This window comes from Pholis gunnellus, assembly GCF_910591455.1.
Source record: "Pholis gunnellus genome assembly, chromosome: 16".
Classification (NCBI taxonomy): domain Eukaryota; kingdom Metazoa; phylum Chordata; class Actinopteri; order Perciformes; family Pholidae; genus Pholis; species Pholis gunnellus.
The window spans coordinates 13,793,176-13,815,839 of NC_136543.1; the positions used below are offsets into that span (position 1 = coordinate 13,793,176).

General features: G+C 41.1%; 3 protein-coding genes across 3 annotated transcripts; all 3 read right to left on the reverse strand.

Moving 5' to 3' along the window:
* Nucleotides 1–404: 404 nt before the first annotated feature.
* LOC306708081 (uncharacterized protein) lies at nucleotides 405–22,650 on the reverse strand. The gene is made up of 4 exons (XM_079175772.1): nucleotides 22,382–22,650; nucleotides 15,909–16,004; nucleotides 10,203–10,339; nucleotides 405–415 (listed from the first exon to the last, which is right to left on the reverse strand). The coding sequence occupies exons 1-3, from the start codon at nucleotides 22,566–22,568 to the stop codon at nucleotides 10,224–10,226; spliced, it is 399 nt and encodes a 132-aa protein (XP_079031898.1). The 5' UTR covers nucleotides 22,569–22,650; the 3' UTR covers nucleotides 405–415; nucleotides 10,203–10,223.
* hoxa4a (homeobox A4a) lies at nucleotides 6,804–8,852 on the reverse strand (the record flags this gene model as incomplete). Its single annotated transcript, XM_079176512.1, has 2 exons — nucleotides 6,804–7,904; nucleotides 8,435–8,852. 2 exons carry the CDS (start codon nucleotides 8,850–8,852, stop codon nucleotides 7,564–7,566), a joined length of 759 nt encoding a protein of 252 aa, XP_079032638.1. The 3' UTR covers nucleotides 6,804–7,563.
* On the reverse strand, nucleotides 16,587–19,103 carry hoxa5a (homeobox A5a). Its single transcript, XM_079175596.1, has 2 exons — nucleotides 18,355–19,103; nucleotides 16,587–17,737 (listed from the first exon to the last, which is right to left on the reverse strand). The coding sequence occupies exons 1-2, from the start codon at nucleotides 18,935–18,937 to the stop codon at nucleotides 17,487–17,489; spliced, it is 834 nt and encodes a 277-aa protein (XP_079031722.1). The 5' UTR covers nucleotides 18,938–19,103; the 3' UTR covers nucleotides 16,587–17,486.
* Nucleotides 22,651–22,664: the final 14 nt, after the last annotated feature.

A 22,664-nucleotide genomic window follows, 5' to 3' on the forward strand; every position in this document is an offset into this window, starting at 1 on the left:
ATGTTGATGAAAGAAAATCCGTTTTTAAAACTTAAGTGCAGTAAACTATAGCAGCTACAAGCAGATGGCTTTCACTGAAAGTAGTTTTTGAAAGGAGTGAGGCACCGCTCCAAGAGCTGCGATTCCCCTCGTCACTTTTATAGTGACAAATTACACCACAAAGACAAGTGGAAGAGAAGGAATTATTGCTCTCGGGCTGGTCATATTGCTGCTCGAAGGAAATGTACAAGCCATAGGCTGCTTCTCTATCCCTGCAAGTGCTTTGGTGGGCGTGTGTGGTACTTATTAGAAATTGAATAAGGATATCACCATCAAGCATTCATAACACAAATCAATAAAGATATATGGACTTACCGAAAGCAGTTCAAGGTGTCTCGGAGACCGTGCGATGGCCTGATTTTACTTTGCTGGATTTCTGCATAGAGGAATAAACATTTTCAATTTCTGAGAAGATAATACAACCTTTAAACGTGTTCTGGAAAATATATTAGTGCGATTTTTATTTTTTATGGTAAGACAGTTTGATTGTAAATAAGTCTATTGTTAGTATACGTAATTGTTTTGGCCTATTTTTTAAAAAGGCGCAGAATGAAACATCTCGAAAACAGGCTAAACCTAATTTAGTCAAATTCGATGCAAGCATTTTCAAGATAATTATTTCGTAAGATTTTAGATTTAGCAGCAGGCTCCAAGGCTTTGTGTTAAGGTATATCCTTACAGCTAAGGGAGAGCATTAATATCTTCATTATTATTTAGCATTTACAACAAAATATCAACCAAAATATATGTATCAGTAGCAAACAAAAGACCGTAAAAACAATAGACAAAATGCATAAATAAGAGCCAGAATGCAAAGACCATCATCAGACAAAAATAACATTACAAACAAATATTGCTCCCCATCAGCGTAATATCACTAATAATATAAAATGGGACAATGCAAATAACGTGTTTGTAGTTTCCCTGCTGGCCGGTAAGCATTTTCTCCACAAACGGATCGAATAGTCATTAGCTCTCGCGCACCATCTTCCCCAAGTCCCTGCGCCCATAAATCAAGGAGCAGCGCCGTGACCTCAGCACGGCCGCGCGATCCTGGATGGCACTCCGTCTTCCATTATATCCTCGTTTCCCTGGCGGAGCGACACAACCTCACCGCTTTCCCCCTACTTTTTATGTAAATCTTCTTGATGTATCATTTACGCACAAAACCCCACGTAAAGACGAGATGTTTTGTTTTATAGGACTGGTTGCACCTTGAAGCAGCCGCACGGTCTGCTTGGGGTCTTTTCTTGGAAGCCAATATTTAAATGGCCGCTTTATTTACAAACTGTTGTACGGGCCCCTTTATCCAAATGGCTGATTTTACTATTACAAATATGAATACATCAGAAATAATTCAGTCTGTCTTACTCAAGTTCACATGGAAACTAATAATGCTTTCAATATAATGCTTAACTTAGGAAGCATAACATGGAAACATTCCTATATCTTAATGGCCCACACAACACCTTAAATCGTCACCTATATATATTGTGTGTAAAATCTGAAGGTCTGTTTATGTTTCATTCGATTAGCTATGATGAATCGGAGATATTAACAGATAAATTGATATCGGTAGCTTCTTGGTACCTGTCTACATTGTCTCGCCCTGCAGAAACCCTGGACACCTATTTTACTGACCTCTGCCTCGCGCAGCAATAACTCACGACAGTAATGAACAATCGGCGGAAATACCTCAAAATAAAATCCATCCTCCCAAAGCTCGATCTCTGACTCTGTCCGCGTGGAAAAACATATCCGTCCGTGACAGCAGTATAATACATCCACAAACCCGGGATCCTTTCTCTTTCAGTTTGTCGCTCTTTTCTTTTTCTCAGCTCGAAAAACAAACTATAAAGACCGGACTCCCCTCACGGAAAGTGGGGGTAACCCGCATATAATCAGCATCATATGGCCAGACCGGGGCTCCGGTTTTCTTCCCCGTGCCATAACATCGCGCAGTATTATGCGCCCCACTCACGTGACGCAACGTCAACTTAAATCCCTTTTATTTGAGCCCGTGAATCATTAATGGAGGCAGTCATTGCCCCTGAGGAGAAACGGATCAGTTCGGAGGGAGAAAAAAAGAGGGGTATGTGACACTGCAATGTATCTGGCAGAAGAGCAAGTCTCTCGCAGAGAAGCAGCTTTTCCACGTGTCGCCCATTCAGAGGGAAAGACCGTTCTGTCAGTTTTAAAGTGCCATATATTTGGTGCCTGTTAGCGGCTGAAAGAGCTAAGGCTGCCTGTATTATGTAGAGTTTCAAGTGCAGCCAGCTCTGCTCTGAGCCATGCAGGCTCAAACCAGAATGTCTTGCACTGCAGCGTGACAATTCGCACTATGTGAGATGAAGAGGGCTTTTAAAATACTATTTAAGAGTGGCATACGTCTACTCATTTATCTTTACAACACAGCTGGGGCTGTGGAGAGCTTTACTCAATATCGCCCCCCTCGTCCAGAGTCGCACGGTTTGGTTGTAGTGCCACTTAATCAGCATTTGGTTCTCCATCAGCGAAATGTTGCATGCCTTTGGCCAAGCGAAAAAATGTCACACATTTACCTGTCCTACATAGGAGGGTGTCCTGGTGGTCGTGAGGGATGTGTGTCAGTCAGCAGTGAGCGGAAAGTGGAGGTGAGGTAACCAAAGAGAGGCTGCTCGACCCCGCTGTTCAGTACATGGACCCTCATTTGACCTAAATGCACCTACCCGTTTCCTTTGACCAACTGAGTGGTGTTAGAAATTACAGATTTTTTGCAAAGGATGAGTTTAAGTGTTTTGTAAGGGGGAGGGGTTGGGTGCAAAAGTGTGGGGTTGGGTACAAAATCCTGCTGTGTGCCAAAACCACCATAATATAAACCAATTCCTATTTAAAAAATGGTAGATATATACCCTGTGAAATGCCTAAAGTCCTATCCCGGAAGAGATTCTCTTCTCTCGGCACCGTTTGGCGCTTGTTTTCCGTCAACACCGAGCAGCGGGCGTGGAAAAATCCCACCACAACGATTAATCATTCGGGGCGGACATAGACAGCATCCCACTCCCACACCAGCCTTTGTCTTCTCAAACTACAACTTGAGCGGTAAACTTTTAAAGACAAGAACGGAAGCAGACCAGCTCTTATTAATTTACCTTCAACACTTCAACAACTCAAGAAAAGAGGAGGATTAACAATGACCAGGACTAGAAAAGAGGTTTTACGCACAGGTTTTAAACGCATGAGGTTTTTTTTTGTTACACAGTTTGTCTGTAATGTGTTATCATGTTCTCTCTCTGTTCTTGCAAATACAGATGTGGAGCTGTCACTATAGGATTATATGGCTGGACATGACCGTGCTCTGGAAGCTAATCCCACTTTGGCTTTCGACACAGCACCTGAACTTTTCCCTGACCCGGGCAGAGGCATAGAGAGTCGAGTGGGAAGTTATTTTGGGTTGAAAAACAAGAAGATGGAAACCAATTAAAGGCCCGCGGCTGGTAGCCTACTTTTAAATTTTTGTTGCACTTTTTCTAGACCTGCCCTTTGCTCAAAAGTAGTAGATGATTGATCATGTCTTAAATCTGAACTGTTTTTGCATAAAACAAATGTTTCAGAGTTATTTACACAAATCAGGGCTCCTTATCACTGTCAGCAAAGAGGAGTTAGAGGCGCAGACCTCTGGATGTTGGCCAGACGGCGGTCCATATCTCCCCACAATGTTGACACTCAGAGCTCTTAACAGCCAGGCTTGGGTTACCTACACTCAGGCGAAGATAACTCTTTCGGTGAGGTTTACATCGGCCAACATTAAGGCTAATGCGAAATTCAACGCCTTGAGCAGACTTGGAAACATCTCTCATGCACGGATGCAGACGAACTAAGACAACGTAATTGTTTGCGAATAGGTGGTTGCAATAAAACAATTTTCATGTTCTTACTGGCTCTTCATGACTGAAAATGTTCCTAGATCATACAATAACATAGTCTCACGGCAGTTCGTGAAATAGTCACGAAATGAAATATATTGGTAGGTTTTTAGTCAATTGCTGTCCGTTACATTTTGGAGTTATTTGCAAAATACGTATCATTATTATATTATTATTATTAGCATTGTCACATACCCTAGGTGATTTGTTAATGTTTAATCTGTGTCTAAATTGCCTATTGTGTTCACTCTCATTGAAAGGCTCTTGCAGACAACAGAAGCCCTTTGTATTGTTACTGTTGTTGAAATACACTTACTCTCATCTTTAAATTCAATAGTGGAATTATAGATTGATAGATTGATCACAATCATAACAAATAATAACAAACAGAAACGTTGCCAATTCAAAATTCATACAAACAACCACCAAGTTTTGTTCCATCTTTAGTGTTTTTGAGGTAAACTTTGCAAGCATAATTGCAGGCTGATGCTTCATTTCACTACTATTCATGTCAATTTTAAATGATTGTACTTTTTCCCAATAAAGTTTCACCTGCACCCACATCATTACATCTGCAATCAAATGTGTACCAATTTATTAAAAAGAAAAGTTTTTTATAAAACACTTGTTGGCAAAGTGATTATTACATTTCATCAACCTAATGTGGTTTGAAGATTTAAGAAACTGTGGACAATTCGACTTGCTGTCCTGTATCATATTTCCTATAGGTTCAAGTATCTTTAAACGTTTAAGCACAAACACATACACATATTATGTAAAAAATGTATTTTTTAAGTCAATAAACATGTTTTGCCTATGAAATTAGTTGAGCTTAATAATGGATTGGAATATTAGCAAGCTCAGAAAATCTAAAGTAACGTATAGCTGGAAATAAGCAGATCATATTACAATATACATGAATATTAACCAGAAGATCATGAAGCAAACTCCACTTCTGGTATAGCCATACTATCCTTTAACACCTCCACAAATACAAGGAAAAAACAACCAAATCTACTCACAAGTCATGGCAGTCTGTGTCCAGCGGACAGTTTTCTGTGACTGTCAGATGAGAAGAGATCTGACTCGCACCCTGCAGAGCATCACTTCAAATGAAAATAAGGCAGATTTTCAGATCTATTTCTGACCCCGGGGCATTCATTATTCAACAAGTCACGTGAAAGAGCGAATTAAAATTTCAGTACATTGGAAGTGACCTCTATTCGCGAATCAAATGACTTGAAATCTTGTAATTTAACTAGTTGGACTTCTTGGAGTCTGCGCAAAATCGGTGCCAATCAGCCTCAACGCCATCTTCTGCACAGCTTCCATGTCTGCAGCAAGTGCTACACAGAGGGCTGGGTAGTATATGCGGAGAGGGTTTTTACATTTCTGCAGGATAATTTGTCTTATACAGACACAAATGTTGAGTGAAAGATGTAACAAAAACTGTATCAATATCTATAAAACCGTTTTTGTGTGAATTCGGACAATGAATCTGTCACTCTGTGGCTTTTTTTCTGTGGGAATTTTGGTGAGTTCAGTGTTATCTCATTTACTATTAAATGCATTGCTGACCCATCCATTGTGCTATTATTGGCATAGATATATTGAGCAGAAACCATAAGTGCCAAAACATATTGAATATTTTGCCCAATGACAGCATGTTTCAGTTCATATCTGCCCTCTCTGAACGACCTGACAGGGGTATTTCTGTGATATATTGCAGAAGAGCTGTCTTTAAGAATAATTTTGGGGAAATCTATGGCTCAGTTTCACACCTAAACAACGTTTTTGTTTCCACGCTGTCTCTGGGTAAATCGTAAATGAGAAGAAGAAGCCCGTGGAGGTCTTAGCACTGATGTATGGTCTGAACATTGTGTGTGTTGAAAGGTCAGGGGTCAGAAGAAGTGCTCTGAGCTGGTGATTGGCCAGAGCTGGCCGTGTCCCCGGGTTGAACTCTATTGTTTGGATGTATCAGGTAGTGACCAACACTCGCACTCTGGTGCACTGAGGTTGGCTGCGATCTCCTTATAATGGCAAGAGAGAACAATATGTGAGGCCGGATACATTTAACAATCTGGTTTGATTCCAGTATCAGTAGTAAAGCCTGCAACTCTTAAGCAGCTGATATCGCTGCCTCCTAAACCCCAACCACATGTCATATTTACCCACGAAGATCCGCGTGACATTCTGGCACATTTCGGATTATAATTCCAGTCAGTGAGGGTTGAAAGACATAATGGAGTCAGGCAAAATACTTTTAACGCAATGTTTTGAATACGGAAATACTTTGTGTAAGACATAGTTCCTTCACAATAGGTTACACATATTAAACACCTGAAATGTTGGATCTGTTACCATTTCTGTAAATATTACAGAAGAGAAACTGCGCAGCTTTGCGCAATCATTAACACGTGAATCATCTCTGCAAATAAATTATAAATAAACCAAATAGAATTTGATTCTATTTAGACAAAGTTAATAGTTCAAGTATTATTAAAGTGCGGTGCAGTAAATTATCCAATGTTCGGTCACAATTGTACGCATGCAATTTTACGCACACTATCATAATTATACGCATTCATCTCCAAACACTCGATAACTGATTCAAATGCTTTATGAATCACAGTTTGTTTTCATTCCACGTCCATACGCTGTAATTCAAGCAAACGACATGGAAGTAAAATGTTCGAATTTGAAAATGTAATCCCCAAATTATTAATATTATTTTAAAGAGGTAAATACATGCATCTGGCATGTTATTACGCACGGCTTCAAAAAATACATATTTCGCAAAAGCCAAGTCAGTATTAGCAATTACATAATATCCAAAACAAAGTCAACCTTATAAGTGAAGTACATATTTATTTCACAAGGACAGACTGAGCCTACACTAGCCTACATCACAAAGGTCATTACTGAGACAACACATACAAATATTCACAGTTTAGAACACAGCACAACATGGGACGGACTAGCACAAATAAACCTAGACCATACAATAACAACAAACATATTTTTACGTGACGAAATGCTTCTCTTGTTGTGCCTTCATTATGATTTGCCTATGTACATTAAATGTGAAAGTCACCATGGACTACATTCAACAGTAAACCAACCGACTCAAACACACAAACTACACTGTTACTCTGACGGATGCTATACCTCTAAACAGCCATCTAGAGTCTCGCTAAATATCTTTCAAGTATATTAGAGCTTTCCATGAGAAATAATAATAAAAAACAATACTCAAAGAGAAGATAGAAAAATGAGTTAAAACGTACTTTTAACTCACTCGATTTTAACTGTAATGATACATTTTGATCCATACGTTTGAATGTGCGTTATCCTTCTTTCATAATAATAAACAAATATATAAACACTTCAGTTGCCATCGTGGCAATTAAAGGTGAATTTCAAGCTTATATGAAGAGGGCGAGGACGACCGGAGAGGAGAAAGGGTACAAAGGACGTGATAGGGGCCCAATGGCAGAGGCAAGGTGAAATAGATAACACCATGTGTAAAATACTGAGAATCGGTCCATCAAATTCCACTTGTGATATTTGCCATCTCAGTCTGGATTGGGTTTTTTGTGGGATGGGGTTCATTCAGGCACTATAGACCTGCAGTGCACGGCGTGGGGACAAGCTGCTGGCCTGTTTTGATCTGCTGCTGCTGCTGCTGCTGCTGGGCCCCCGAGGCTGAGGACGAGGCCGAGCTGGAAGAGCGGATCTTGGTGTTGGGAAGCTTGTGCTCTTTCTTCCACTTCATCCTCCGGTTCTGAAACCAGATCTTGACCTGGCGCTCTGACAGACACATGGTGTGCGCAATCTCCACCCGCCTGCGCCGGGTCAGGTACCGGTTGAAATGGAACTCTTTCTCCAGCTCCAGAGCCTGCTGGCGGGTGTAGGCAGTGCGGGACCTCTTGGGCACTCCTCCAGTGTAATTGGGATTGACTGGAGGGGGGAAAAGCCATACACAGGCATGCAAGCAGGTGTTACATCCAGGCTGATATAGCGTTTATTCCAAACCAGTAAAGTTCCTCCAACGGACATATTAAATGGTGGAAAAATTCTATAACATTTCTGGGTTTGCTGGAAAATCACAGCCACTCTGTTTGTTTTACTGTCTGCCTTGTTTCAGTTTACGGACATGGCATTAATGTGGAGATGCCGAGTGTACAAGCACTCGCATCCAGGGACATATCAAGCTTAGAAATGATTAACAAACAGCGGGGTTGGATATTACAGTTTGGCTCGGCTCCAGTGGTGGAGGTAGTTTGGGTTAAAAAGCAACAAAAGCACATGGCCCCGACAGACGAACACAGGCAATAAAATTTACGAGGGTCCTTAATTACCGACCCTGCTGCTCGATAGTCGTAAATTGCTGTTGTAAGGGCTGCTACTAGTGCTGCCTCAATGGGCTTGCGTGTGTTCCAGTGGTTGTTTCTCAGTGGTTCTGCTATTTAGCCGTGACGATAACTCACCGTTGTTAACGTGGACCTTTTTCATCCAAGGATAGACCACCGGCTCCTTGCCCTTCGCTGCACCGGGATATACCTCACCGGCGAGGCTGCAGTCTTTGCTCGCATTTGCCCCTGCGCCACCATCTGGGGCCGCGGTAACGCGAGGACCGTGGCTCTGTGGAACCGGTTGCGGCTGTTCGTGATGTCCTTCGCCGAAATCATCGAGTCCGGTGGCGGGAACGTTGCCGTAATCGTACCCCGTTTCTGTATAGTTTGACCTCGGATAGGATTGCTCGTCGTGATGGGGGAAGCCCGTATCTTTTGACCGCTCGTAGTAATCACCAGGGTTGGGGATGTATCCGCTCTGCTGATATTCGTCGCATGGAGGAAAGGAAGGCTCGATATAGTTGGAGTTTATCAAGTAGGAACTCATGGTCATTAATTTGTGAAGTGCAACAATACTAATTTTTATCGCGCTGTCGTTTTTCTGATCTCCACAAAACCCTCCTACTCCCTGTCAAATGTACAAAGTTGCCTGGTCACGTGTGAAGCGCCACCAATCACTGCGCATCCTGTGGGCATCATGTAAACAGGAACCAATGGAAAGCATGGCATTGGTACCACCAACACTGCTTGGACTGGCTTACGTTGATGTTTTCCTTATTAAATCACAGTATATAAAGCAAAACCAATCAACTAACTTGTTTACTGCATGGGGCCAAACTTATGTGGGTGAGGCTTTCCTCCATGTGATAAAATCCACCTCCTGTGTAACAGAAAGTGGATATGAAATCCAAGCCCTGACAAAATAAAGGTTAACACAAACAAAGGACTATTTCTAATAGCTAGTGTCGTGAATATCGGTTGTTGGAGTTGAAAACGTGTTGAGTCATAATAAAGAGACAAACAGGGAAACAAAAACACGCCAACACAACAGTGCAAACTGTAATGTTGTACAGCTGATTCAAATGATCGAAAAATATAACAATACACAAGCTTCCTGCAAGCACTGACGAGCCGCTGCTCTGCGGACATACAAGCCTACCTTTAAAGCATATGACATGTGCATCAGTGAAACACGGTGATACTCGCTTATGACACACTTATAAACAAGAGAAAACACTCATCTCTCACGTTGCACACCACCGTAAATGCAAAAGGCTCCTTTTTCTTCATTCCATGTATATGTGAAAACGGTTGTTTTAAGCAATTGGCCAGGACATAGCAATAATTTCCAGCTATTTCTGCTTTGTGTTTGTACCACAAGTTATCTGGCTCTGATCGCACGGCCATCACGTATCATCAGTTCTGCTGTGTTAACTGCCATTGAAAGGAAATCCAAACACCGGACAAACAATTACAGTGGTCGTACCTTTCTTTATAGCCACATACCAAACACAGCGTGGCATCTGCAGTCCATGCCATAATTTCTCTCTACAGCACTCTCGCATCCACTAAAATTGTCCAAATCGGATTGAATTTGGAAATTGTTTAAACCTTTCCAAGGAACAATTTCCCAACATTTCAAAACAAATATGCAGTATCTTAACATGACTTTCCTGTGCGTTCTGCACCACCACTTTACTGTAAACAACCAAGGCTAAGGTAACAACATCGCCCTGTATTAACTAAAATATGTCTTGAATTCCAGGGTTAAATAATTATAGCAATAATAATACTAGCAGTAAATGTAATTACTGCAGGGAAACTTCCATATATAAAAATAGATTGAACACCATCAATAATTTTGAAACTGCATACTTCTAAGAAAAATAGTAAAGTATCTGACCGTGCTCCTCGACATCAGCCATCAAGTCCAGATCTTGTTTCCTCCCCATGTCCGAGGTGGCACACTGTATATGTGTCCCTTGAAGATGCAGCAGCTCTTCACAAAGCGGATCCACACTGTCCACGTCAACAAGGCCTCTGCATGGAGAAACAAGAGGCCAAACTTTGGAAATATTGAAAGCTTTCTTTTCTCTCCTTTTTTCCTGCACCCCCACCCGCCTATTCTATTCGCTCCTCTAAACAGAGATAACTTCTGCCTGACCCCAAAGTGACACCGTTTCCATTTTGTTTCTGATTAATCTTTCCCATTGACACTCTTTGTTAAACAACAAGGCGTGCCCTTTTTCCAAAGAGGCGACATTTTCATATCTGTTAGACGCAGTGACCTGGGGTTCACCCCGGACTTGGACTTCAGTTTTGCAGGGTCTGTTCAGCCCTCGGGAGTTGGGGGAGTACTTAGCTTGGGTCAGCACCCAGTAAGGTTCCCAAAGGATTTTTTTAATGTGCAAAAGGCTTCAAACTATCTAGAAAATCACACGTAAAACTATGTGTTAGAATATGTGGAATAGGGGATCTTGCAACTAAAGAAATCCGCTGCAGATGGTCTGATATAACATTTGATAAAAAAAAATTCACAGTGCTGATCTCCATCACGAAACCTCTAGTTTTTTTTTATGCAGACGACTTAACAGGTACATTATTATTCCCCCCCCCCCCCCCCCCACCCCACCCCACAGCAACCAGAGGCAGGGCTCAAATTCTCCCCTTCAAAATTGCTTTTTTTTGTAGCACACTGTTGCTGTAAGCCAGAGCTGCTACTATCTAACAGGCTTTCTCGCACCTAACTCATTGTAAATGGCAGCTGATGTACTTCTCGCCATATATCCACTGTATCCATATGGCCAAGAGACCACCTGAGAGGCAATATGTCAACATAATGTCAGCGGTAAAACGACTTCACCTCATATCTAAATTTACATTCTGCTGCCATTCTAAAGTATACTGTATAAATATGGGCCAGATCAGCACTCGGGTTTTACAGGTCATTCTTCTTGTTTTGGCCATATGGAGTATTTTTTCTTTGTTTCACTCGTGAATGACTTTATTAAAACATATCATGATGCAAGAGTCCGGCTCAGTGCTCCAAAAGAAGTCTTTTAATAACGGTGCTGGTAATGTCTCCGCTATCTAGTCCAGGCCTGCAAGGTGCTGCTGTATATTTGAATGCAATAAAGCATCGGAAAATCTCTCGAACAATGCAGCATGCACAAAACATAATAGGACATCATCAATATCATCAAATTGACCATTGAAGTAAAAGGAAGCAATTGGAAGCTATGTTAAAAATAACTCACACAATGTAAGTAATTTTCCACAAAATGTAAAGACCTAATTTGCTCTTAATGTGAATAAAACCCGTTACAGCTTTGTGTTCAGAGATCTTTATTTTAGGACTAAATAATAACAGCCAGATCACGGTGTTCCCTTTCAGAGCATATACTGTGAGGTGAAGGTCTATTTAGCCAATATACATCAAGCTGACACTTTACTGTAAATTTAGATTATCAGCGAAGTGCTGTAACGATAGTGACAGATTGCAGATGGCTCTCACAAGGTCTCTTGTCTATACGGAGCCCTGACGGCGGGATAAAAAATCCTCTCTGCATTCAAGATGTGCCTAGGATTCGGGCCAGAAAACACCTTTCATGCCCTAATGGAAATATTTTGATATAAGTATACACTGGTAATACAATATTTTTCTTGTATACAGTATGTCACGTGTGATTGTCCTTTCCACCACTTCACATCAAGGATTGGCAACAAAACGAGCCTTCACAATAACTATGGCTTTGGCTGCAGTAATAATACAGCCTACAGCTGCAAACTTTGATTAGACAGAAACATAGTGACTTTCAAGCCTTCAACGGTAGTTAAAGAGACGAACAAAAGCAGCTCCATCCTTTAGAAAATGCATGGTCAACTTCTTTATTCCTCTAAGTTAAGAGCTGCATGTTATAATTAAACGTATTGAGACAGAATATTTCAGAGAAGGGCGACACTTGTTTCAAAAACTGAAGTAAGTTATAGACGTATTACAGATGTAAATATATATATATATATATATATATATATATATATATATATATATATATATATATATATAAATAAGTTGGAGTGTGCACTTTAAGGTAAGTTAAAGATCAGAGTGCCATTTTTTTTATTAAAATGTATGAAACGATGCTTTTTATTGAAAATTACAGAATAAACCCGAGTGAAATAATAACATTTGGCGCATTGACTTTCAGTTGAACTCACTTGCATCGTATCTGGACATTTCCATTCTTCATTGACAAGCTTTTTATTTTTAATTCAATAAACAAAGTTTTGAATGAGCAAACGACCCGCATTCTCTTCATTTCATTGACCTTTGTTAATACATTTCAACATTTTCAAAGTGCAATGCACGTATTGTGCCGCGCAGTGTACATGCCGACAAATGTGCTAAATTACTAGAAATGAATTAGGATTTGTAAAAAATGTCTTGAAATAAAGTTTTTCTTCAATTAATTTAATTTTGACATGACAAAAAAATGCATTAACCTTAAAGTACCAATATAGTCCGATTTTATTGGGATTTTATTGGGATTTTTTTATCAAAGGGATCCCAGATTGCAAGTTTGTTCTATTATTCTTCTATTATTATTTTTTAACAAAATCGTGTGATCCATGCGGTTGCATTGCCGGTTGCATATAATAAGTTATGTGATTCAACCCAGACCCAGTTTAAGGCTTTTTAAACATAATGTCTATATAGTTAATAATGTTTTTTGGTGTCAATTTGGGTTTGTTATCAGCCATGTTGTTTTCACTTGTATGTTTCATTGCGCTCTCACACATACAACAAAGGTTCAATGCTTTAGCTTATCTGAGAAATAGCTGCATTCATTTTCGAAGGGGATTAAATAGGCCCAGTAAAAATAAAATGTATATAAAGCCAATTATATTTTTCTACATTTTTTTAAAAAAGCGTTATTTCTAGAATTCACAAAGACATCTGTGCCATTTCTGTTTTCCTAAAAGGCTTCTATTCATCAGATCAGGAAGAGAGGGGCTAAATGTTTTTTAAGGGGTCCGGGGGCTCAATTTGGGGGCTGTGGGCCTTCCCATTACCCTGTGACCGGGTCGAGAGTATCAATCCTCAAAATGCAAATGTTGCCCTCGTCCCTAAACATATCAAATGCAATTTATTCAAAGGAAATTCACCAATCAACCGCCTTAATAAAACGCCAGCCACTCAATCTTGTTGCTGGGGACGGGTGGGGGGTCCCCTCCCCGGGTCCCAAACGCGAGGTCACCGCACTTTCAGGGTTCACCTGGAGTGCACCGTGCAACATATGTAATTCAAAGCTATTCTGTCTTTTGTGTGGAGAGTCAAGATCGCTATTATAAGGCTGGCATCAAGCTCCGAGTGAACAGATGACGGAGACTTGTTCAGCGCCTAAACTTTTGACCCCAATTTTTTCTCCTCTTCTGCTGCTATCTCGCTCTCATCTGTCCCGGCCCGGTGAGATATCTACCCCTCTCGAAACGAAAAATTGATTTGAACAATGTGTATATCTCTTGCCATCACGATGATCATTTTCACAAATTTCATAATTAGTGAAGATGCCAGCACAAGACCTAAAATGCAATTGTAGCTGTATGATGTTTCCAACGAGGGAGTGAAAAGATAAATCCAATAGGCTTCCACTCAAGACTAATAGGGCCGTAAAATATGCAAATCATTCATTAGCGTTATAGAGCAACCAAAGCAGCCAACAGTCTTTGTTGGAGGCAACACTGAAAGTTAGACTCCCCCTCTCACTTCACATAGTCTTCTCCTCCAGTGCAGGACGTTACCACAGGCTCTGTGTCCCTTGGTGAATTAATTTATACGCATTATGCTTATAGGCAACGCCAAGCACACGTGTCATTAAAGTGAAGCCCAGTGTGCGCGTGGTAACGTGGATGTGCGAGTAGTTTCCCCTCTCTATATACAGCAGGGTGACAGTGAACTTGGCCTAAAGCGAGCTCTGCTGGTGGCTCTGAGAGGATGCAGATTTATCTTGGTGCTGTGGCTGACCTCCAGATGAACCTACAGCGCGTCTCTCTCTCTCTCTCTGCCTGGCAGTAGCACATGGGGCCCTGTCGAAATTTCTCCTTTTGAATTATTGGCAACGGTTTTCATTTCCAAATAGACACATTCTCTGTCCTGTTGGATTTTTCTGTGCGTCTGAACTCAAGTTGGAAATAGTGAAAATTCCGTATTTCGTTAAAATTGTTATTATTTACATAACAAAGAATATCATTTGTTATATAATAACCCGAGGGATATTAGCAGTTTGGATTAATTCTGCTAATTTTACAGTTGGTGCAACCTTTGATTTCTGTTTGATGAAAACAAGTGAATATTTAAATACATTTTGTAAGAATTCCCCCTCATCTGTCCAGAATGTATTTTCAAAGATTGACCAGATTTGAAAATCCACTCCAGCATTGGTGGAAATCGATTGAGTAAGTTATCTAAAGTGGTAAATACATTTTTTTATTTGCAGAAAATGTGAGAAACAACCAGTAATGAGTCTATACAGAAGGCCTTTGCACCAAAATTCAAACTAAGTTTTGATGGCATACGGACAATGTTAGCTTTGCAAATCCACCCATGTACAACTTTGAGAAATCTGGGTGTTTTTTTGCAAGTGTATTGCTGCAAAAAACTCACAAGACTCAAATAGTGATATCCAAAAATTGTTTTGATATTTGGCCTGGAGATTTCAATTGTGCATCGAGTCACATACTCTTTAGTTAAACAATTCGCAGAGGCGTAAAAAGAAAAAGGCCAACGCCTCCAAAAAAAGCATTTGAAAAGATTTTTAAATTCATCCTTTTATTAATCCATGTTTTTTGAATCAGGGTCCGATAGTGGCTGGTTTCGCCCTGGCACTGGTCGGACAAGAGGTCACCACAAAGCGAGAGTGACTTTTAAGAGGTCATTTGAACTTTTCAACCCCAAACACAAAACGACGTGGCTGACACAAAACGGAATTCCTTTTCAAACGTCTCCCCACTGCTGTTTGTTTCCATGTTGTGTTTACTTGACACGGTTTACAGCCCGTCCTAAAGACATACACGGTGCCAACATGTGGAGCGCAGCGCTCAGCAAAACAACAACTGCAACTTTCTTTGTTCCAGAGATGGACAGAGAACTTCCAAAAGTCATCAGCACATACAGAATCCAATCAAACGGAGCTAGTTGTAAATCTGTAGGCCTGCATTAGCAGTTAACTTTATCAAGGAAATCTCCACACATCCTTTGGAAACTTTCTGGTTCACGGTCTGTGAATTCTCCAATGTAATAAAACGACAACAACTAGAAGTTTGTGGGGGTGGAAATGGACACAGGGATAATTATCCAACATGTAAAAATGGATTATGAGTTGCACCACAGATGGAGGGAAACAAGTTACACGGGGAAGGAAGCAATTAAATAGCCATGAGCCGGACCCAACCCTGCGCAACATCTGCGGAGACCAGTATTCAGCACTGCACAACTGACAAATTAGTGTAATGGACTAATAGGGACAAATAGAGGGAGCAAATACAATAATAAGGCTGTTTAACACAGGCTGGCTGTTCTCGGGCTACCGGATAGTCTGCAGAAACTTACCCAGAGACGCGGTCCTCATCCTGGAAAGCGTCCGGTCCATACTGAGGCAGACTGAGCAATAGTGACGGTCTGCACCGGTCAAGTAACACTTACACCCTGCAAAGAGAGAGTCAGACGAAGCCTCGCCGTCAGTGCGATTATATGTTATGTGCAATATACTGTCAACTCCCCAAAACCATAAAACTTACTTTAATGGCTACCACGTGACCGTTTATGGCCAGTGAGCCTATCTGGCCGCGCTCCGGATGATTTTTACGATCTAATTCATAGACAAAACCCCCCATTCATTTAGCACCCAAATGTCAGAGAGCTAGAATCGGCCCTAATAAAGTTGAAAGCTTGAAAAGTCGAGCTGTTTCTTAGGGAATAGCCCAGGAGTCTCTGCGCAAGGGGACGGCCGGCCACTGGAGCCGGTTAGTGGCCAAGGACCCCAAAGCTCCCCGCTCCACAGCAAGGTGAGTAAAACATGCAGCTTTCATTCAAGGGGACCTGTTGAATTCGAGGATTTTACTAGAGGAAACTTTTTACAATGTCTGACAGCTCATACTGGTGACTTTGATATTTTAGACCAAACAGCAAGTTCTGACCTTTCTTTTCCACGATGCAGTCGTGGCAAACGTCGAAACAAACCCTTAACATTTTACAAAAACATTCACCCATTGTAATGTTGCCGTTCCAGTAGAAAGTTTATTATAATGGCCATTATCATCGTCATCATCATCATTATTAATATTATAGTATATTCTTGACTTCCAGTCTTTGAAAAACATTTACAAAAAGCTAGTCACGATGGAGTTATACAAATAGGCAATGGGATTTACTGTGGGGACCCTCCACATCAAAACAGCTAGAGAAAACAAAGACAAAACACGTTTTTACTAAGATGTCCAGGTGAACAACGCAAACAGCAGCCAAATAAAAAAACAAAACAAAGATGCAAGGCACGGCTACATACATACAAGACTGAGTCTCCACCTCTGTCCATTCATGTGTTCACAACGCACACAATAACCACACAAGGCGTACGTACTTTGCTGGCTCTACTTTTGGAAGCAAGTTATCTGACAAGTTGTTACATTACATCAAACAAATAAATACATACATATACAGTACATACATAGAAAACGAAGGCTAAACACAAAGGCAGCTCAACCTCAACCCTCTATTTCTTAGGCTGGTATTGTTCTGAGTGCATTACACAACTTTTACTGGATTTATTTGCGGTATAGGTAGCATTTCAAGCTTTGACGTTTATATTTTTTTTCGTCTGAACAAGAAATAATTTAAACAAACATTTATTTCGTTTCTTTTTCTACTAAATCTAGACAGAACTGTACATAATGCATTTTTTTAAATCACATAAGCATTACCATGGTGGAAATAAAAAAGGAAATAATATTAAGGAATATAATGGGACGGTGGTTGAACATACAGTGGACTTGAGTGGGGTGTCCCCTGTCCCGCACACAGCCCGTTCACAAGTCTCTGCGCTTTTTGAAATAGGAGGAGGAGTAAGTTGATATGACAATCTTTGTTTTATTTTCATAGTGCTCGCTATCAGGGGTGGAGGAGGGAATATCAAGGCCTGTAGCCTCCCCCGCCTGCAGCCGCCATGTTCATGCTCTTCAGCTTGTTGTCTTTCTTCCATTTCATCCTTCGGTTCTGAAACCAGATTTTGATCTGTCTCTCCGAGAGGCAGAGGGCATGGGCTATCTCGATCCTCCGCCTGCGGGTCAGGTACCGGTTGAAGTGGAACTCCTTTTCCAGCTCCAGGGTCTGGTAGCGGGTGTACGCTGTCCTGGCTCTCTTCCCCTCTGGTCCTGACAAATCTATAGGGGGGAGATATATGAGACAAAGTGGATGTTAAAACAAAACAGTACAGAAACTTCTTTTGACCACATTTCTTATTATTTTTTGGTTGGTTTTTTTTACCTTTTTTTTCATTCTGCAGGAATGGCTTAAGAGTTGACTACGTTTACGCTTAATAGATCCCCAAATTATTAAAAACAACAGTAGCAATGTAAGATACACACCTTTTCAACTGCACCTTGCGAAAATGAATAAGTAATGAAGTAGTAGCCTAAGGATGTAACATGTGGGTTATTTAACCTTAAAAATACACTATAACCTATAACACAGTTATCTAATGTATATTTTAACTAACTTAAACCATATATATATTTTTTTTTAAATAAAATTATCCCTACCTGGTCTATGCTGACAGTAAAAAGCAGTAATACACCAAACAGGTGAGAGGCGCCTGTGGCGCTTCATGTCTCTTTGAAAGTAAATACATTCTGTGTCAAAATTGTCCAATTTTGGCCTGTTTTGCTTCTCGTTAAAAAGTCTGAATACGCTCTAAACAAGATCACACCTTTACCAAAGAAGAACACAGCACCGGCTATCTAAAGTCAATACAAGATCATGAAAAATTGAAATAGTTTACCATGATTTATATGTAGTTTTCTCATCCATGGATATATCTGAGGCTGTGTTGAGTCGGTGACATTTTGAGGAGTTGTTGGTGCGCTTCCTGCAGGCTTCTCTTCCTCGAGGGGCGAAGCTTTGGACACACAGTCCCGGCTGAGCAGCAGCGTGCCTCCGTTGGAGTTCGAGCACGGGGTCGTTAGAGAGTTTTTCACAGCTCGGTGTTGAGATTGAGTGTCGGTGACCGGGGATGAGGTGGCGACCGAGGAGCACGGTAGTGGTTCTGGTGGTGGCGAAAGAGACGATGTCCCGGTGCTGTTGGCGGACTGAGTGTACCTGACCGGCTCCACCGAGGGTGTTGTCGCCGCTGAGTGACTCGGGGAGTATCCCTGTGTCTGCTCGCTGCCTACAAAGTGTCCGGTATCGGTCCGTCCGACTGTTAGGTCCATCCCGTTGTAGCCATAGCCATACCTGCTGGAATGCACGGCGGTTGAGTCTCTGTATTGCTCGTTTCCCGTATTATGGTCTCCATAATTATGTAACTGGAAGTCCGCGCCATTGGGATAGCGACCGCAGAATGAGTTCACAAAATAGGAGCTCATTTGTTGACAATTCCACCGTTTGCTCGTTGTAGGTATTTGTTGTTGTTTTTATTGTTTTAGAAGTAAAATAGCAAAAACCTGTGTGCTTGATTTGTGGCTCTTATGGTTTAGCGCGTCCTATAGCACCCTTGCACAATTTATGATGAATTATGGAAATGAGTGGGACATGGACTTGATTCTCTCTTACGTAGGCACCCAAATATGGGGTACGGCGGAGTATCACGTGCTTTTGTTGACCAGTCGTAAATCCTGCTTGGTGACCTCCAGAGGTAGACTCGTGCATGGAGGAAATACTGGGTGGGATGTGAAGGGGGCGCGCCTCCATGCGCTCGTGGCTAGGGCGAACTCTGAGCCACAGCTTGGGTGTTTTGGATTGTCGTGGTGCGCCATCCTCTGGCTCAACTGTGTTACTGCCTGTCTGCGGTGGTTTCTGAGGCGTGGGCTCCACATGGGGTCATTCAGAGGTTAACGACCATTGCGGCAAAAACCAACGGGCTCCTAAACAATACAACAAGTGACATGCTGAGAGTGCAATCTCTGCGAAGATAGTGTACAGAAATAATTCGATCAGAATGTGTTATGCATGTTATGATAGGCGATGAGTGCAAATAGTCTGCGCAGTTAATAGAATAAAAGCCCATTCAAAACAGGTCTGCGTTTTTTCACGCTTTCTTATAATCATAAAACAAACGAACAGCCACTAATGTGGGAAAAGACTAATGAATATGTTTTGGGCAAAGCAAACATCACAATGTTGAATATTAACACATAGAATGCCATTCAAGGACAGTCCTTTGTGTGTTTGCCACATTGCAGAATAAACAACTTTGAATATAGACTATATATGAACACACGTAAAACCACTTTACTGTTTATTTTAGGTTGGTTTACGATTTCGAACAATACCCCTTTAGAGGTTATGAGCATTTTACACGTAACCCGACTTTACTGCGCCGTCGAGGCAAATTGTCGTTCATATCGACTTGTAAACAGTCAACATCTTATCAAATTCCATTTTTAGTATGTGCACGTTTGTGATCAGCACAAAATTGAGAACAACAAACAACTCATTTTATAGCAGCTATTCAGAGTATTCGTACAGTCACTGTGCAGTTTAAAGAAACAAAATAAATGACATTTGAAAGGAAATAAAAGGGGACATATTCGAAACGATTAATGTATGAAAAGAAGCCAACTTGTTTGAAATATAAGGTCAAAAAGCCACAAAATGCAGATGATAAGTCGTCATTTGTATTTGTACTGGAAGCTATTCGTATTTAACATTGGGCTACAAATCGGTAGCGGATATGAATTTCACTTAATTCACTTACACTTATAAACTATAAAAATATATATTATTTTATTAAAAATATAGACTAAAGGCGATTTATATGTATTATTGAAGTATCTTTTTAAAGCATTTGTCTACTTGGTAGATTATAAGACAGCACAGACATAAATTAAAGATGATTGATTATCAAAATGATTAAAAGGTATATTAACCTTTTTAGTTTTCGGCAAAACGTGTTAAAAATAAATTAATAAATAAATACAATCTGAAGCTCTCTCCAGCTATCACTGCAGCTCTTACTGTAAACTGGCCATTGTACTTCAACCATCTATTGTCTGTGTTAAATCTGAGCAGGAAAACAAAAACAGGAGACCTGCAGAGCCCGACACACGAAGCCTAAATAGAGGCATGGCGCCTCGTCTGGCGCTCTCCATTTGGTTTTCTCCTTGTGGAATTTTTATGGTACCTTCGTCTCTCGAAGGCAGTGACTTGTCCTTTGCTTCCCCCCAAAAGCTATTTCCCCCGAGCAGCCCCTTCACCCAGCACAAGCCCAATCATGTGTTACTGACAAAAACAGTGAGATATAGATTATTAATTATGTTCTAGGTATGTGCACCTTTTGCGTTTACAGACCCCCAGAAGGCACAATGCGAATACCGCGCTCCCACATCCAGTGGACCCACACTAAGAGAAGAACTACAGAGTGTGTTGGCTCAACAATCATGCTCCAACAGCTGATTTATGGCTGGCCAATAGCAAAAAAGTTCCCACGAAAATGATTTCACCGAGTCGAGCCAGGGACACACCCAGGAACTAAATAAGGACCAAAAGAAAGGAGATGAAAGGAGTGAGTTCGCACTGGTGTCAGACAATGTCGGGCTGGGAGCGAGGGGACCACTGCTGCAGGAAAACAGGAGGGTAGTGCACTCTGCAGGCACCCTCACACACCAGCACTCGTGAATCTAAAAGTATACAAATAAAATATTATACTATTATGATTCTTTTTCTGCCTAAACATCATTACGCACGTCTGTGGCACGATTAAAACTAACAGTGGACACGACATTTTAAGGAATACGATGAGCAATTATTAACCATAATAGCAACAGACAAACATATTTTTCCCACAGAAACAATTGGATTTCGGGAGCAACAGCAGTCAATGAATTCAGACTCAATAAATGTAAAAGTAACATTTTTGTAAAGCGAATTCGGAACAAAATATAAACTAATTGTCATCATACGCAGATATGGAATATAGGAAATGCACATTATATCTGATGCAGTTAACTATGCATTCACTTTTGCACGATTGATACCTTGCAAAAATATTTCTTTGCATTTAAATCTTCAGAACGTGGTTGCTTGATCGACTGATAATTGATTGTACGAAGCAAATAACTGCAGTGTCTCACTACATATGAGGCTCGCTAAGTGCACGTTAAGGAACACTGTGAACAACGTTGATGTGCAAACAGCGAGTGCAAATCACCTTATGGAAACATTTTGAAATATTTTCCTTTTAAAAATACTATCGACAGGGACATTCCTGTGGGTCATTCAAACGGTAGAAAAAAAGAATTGTTTGGGTCACTTTAAAGTGTCCCATTGGTCGTTTCAGCAAAGTCAGTGAGGGAATGCATGCACACGTATTAATAACAATTTAGGAGCATTTTGCATGGACACACAGGAATAGAGGTCGACTTGCCTGTCGAGCCTGCATCACAAGGCATTCGAAGCAAAAACAGGCCGAACGGCAACCACATACCCCCAGTGTCTCCACAGGAGGGCGATAAAGAGCACATCTTTTGGCCAGCATCCACCCAATGAATTTTGCAGCAGAAAGCCCATTCACATTCAAATCCAATAACAAACAAACAATGTCTCGACAGCATGCAAGACCCGACAGGAATGTTGAAACACCACTAGTGTTCTCTTTCAGATGGATCGTATCATCTGCCATTCAGTTCAGTAAACAATTAAATAAACTGTAACATTAAACCAGTTCCACGTGATTTAAACCTCTGGATATTTCAACAGAAAACAAGCGAGGTGCAATATTTAAATAAAATACTGATTAGTATTTGCTTAATTTGTTTGTCATTGCAAATTGATCAAAGAGCAAACACAGTGACAGGTTTCAGTTGTCTTACCTTGTGAAGGTGTCTTGTAAACGGAGGAGGAGAAGGGAGTTTGCAGGTGCAGACGGGCAGTGACGGATGGAAGTATAGTTGAGTCCCAGGACGGAAACTGGGGCTCCCGGGGGTCAGACGCACCGGGGCTCCTTCCACTCATCCTGCCCAAACGTGTCAGGAAAGCGACAGCAAACGATCCAGTCATGTCCCAAGCAAAGCTCCTTCGCGTCGAGCCTGTCTGACCGAGAGAAGCCTCCCCCAAAAAGGTGTAAAAATGTAGAAGGTCGCTGATGAAAACAGC

Excerpts from the sequence above, each read along its gene's own strand:
- LOC306708081 (XM_079175772.1), bottom strand. The coding sequence starts at position 22,568 with ATGACTGGATCGTTTGCTGTCGCTTTCCTGACACGTTTGGGCAGGATG. Across the intron at positions 16,005-22,381 it reads TTACAAGACACCTTCACAAG|GGTGTAAGTGTTACTTGACC; the intron begins GTAAGACAACTG and ends CTCTCTTTGCAG. Across the intron at positions 10,340-15,908 it reads GATGAGGACCGCGTCTCTGG|AGGCCTTGTTGACGTGGACA; the intron begins GTAAGTTTCTGC and ends TTCTCCATGCAG.
- hoxa5a (XM_079175596.1), bottom strand. The coding sequence starts at position 18,937 with ATGAGCTCCTATTTTGTGAACTCATTCTGCGGTCGCTATCCCAATGGC. Across the intron at positions 17,738-18,354 it reads AAAACTACATATAAATCATG|ATTTGTCAGGACCAGAGGGG; the intron begins GTAAACTATTTC and ends TCCCCCCTATAG.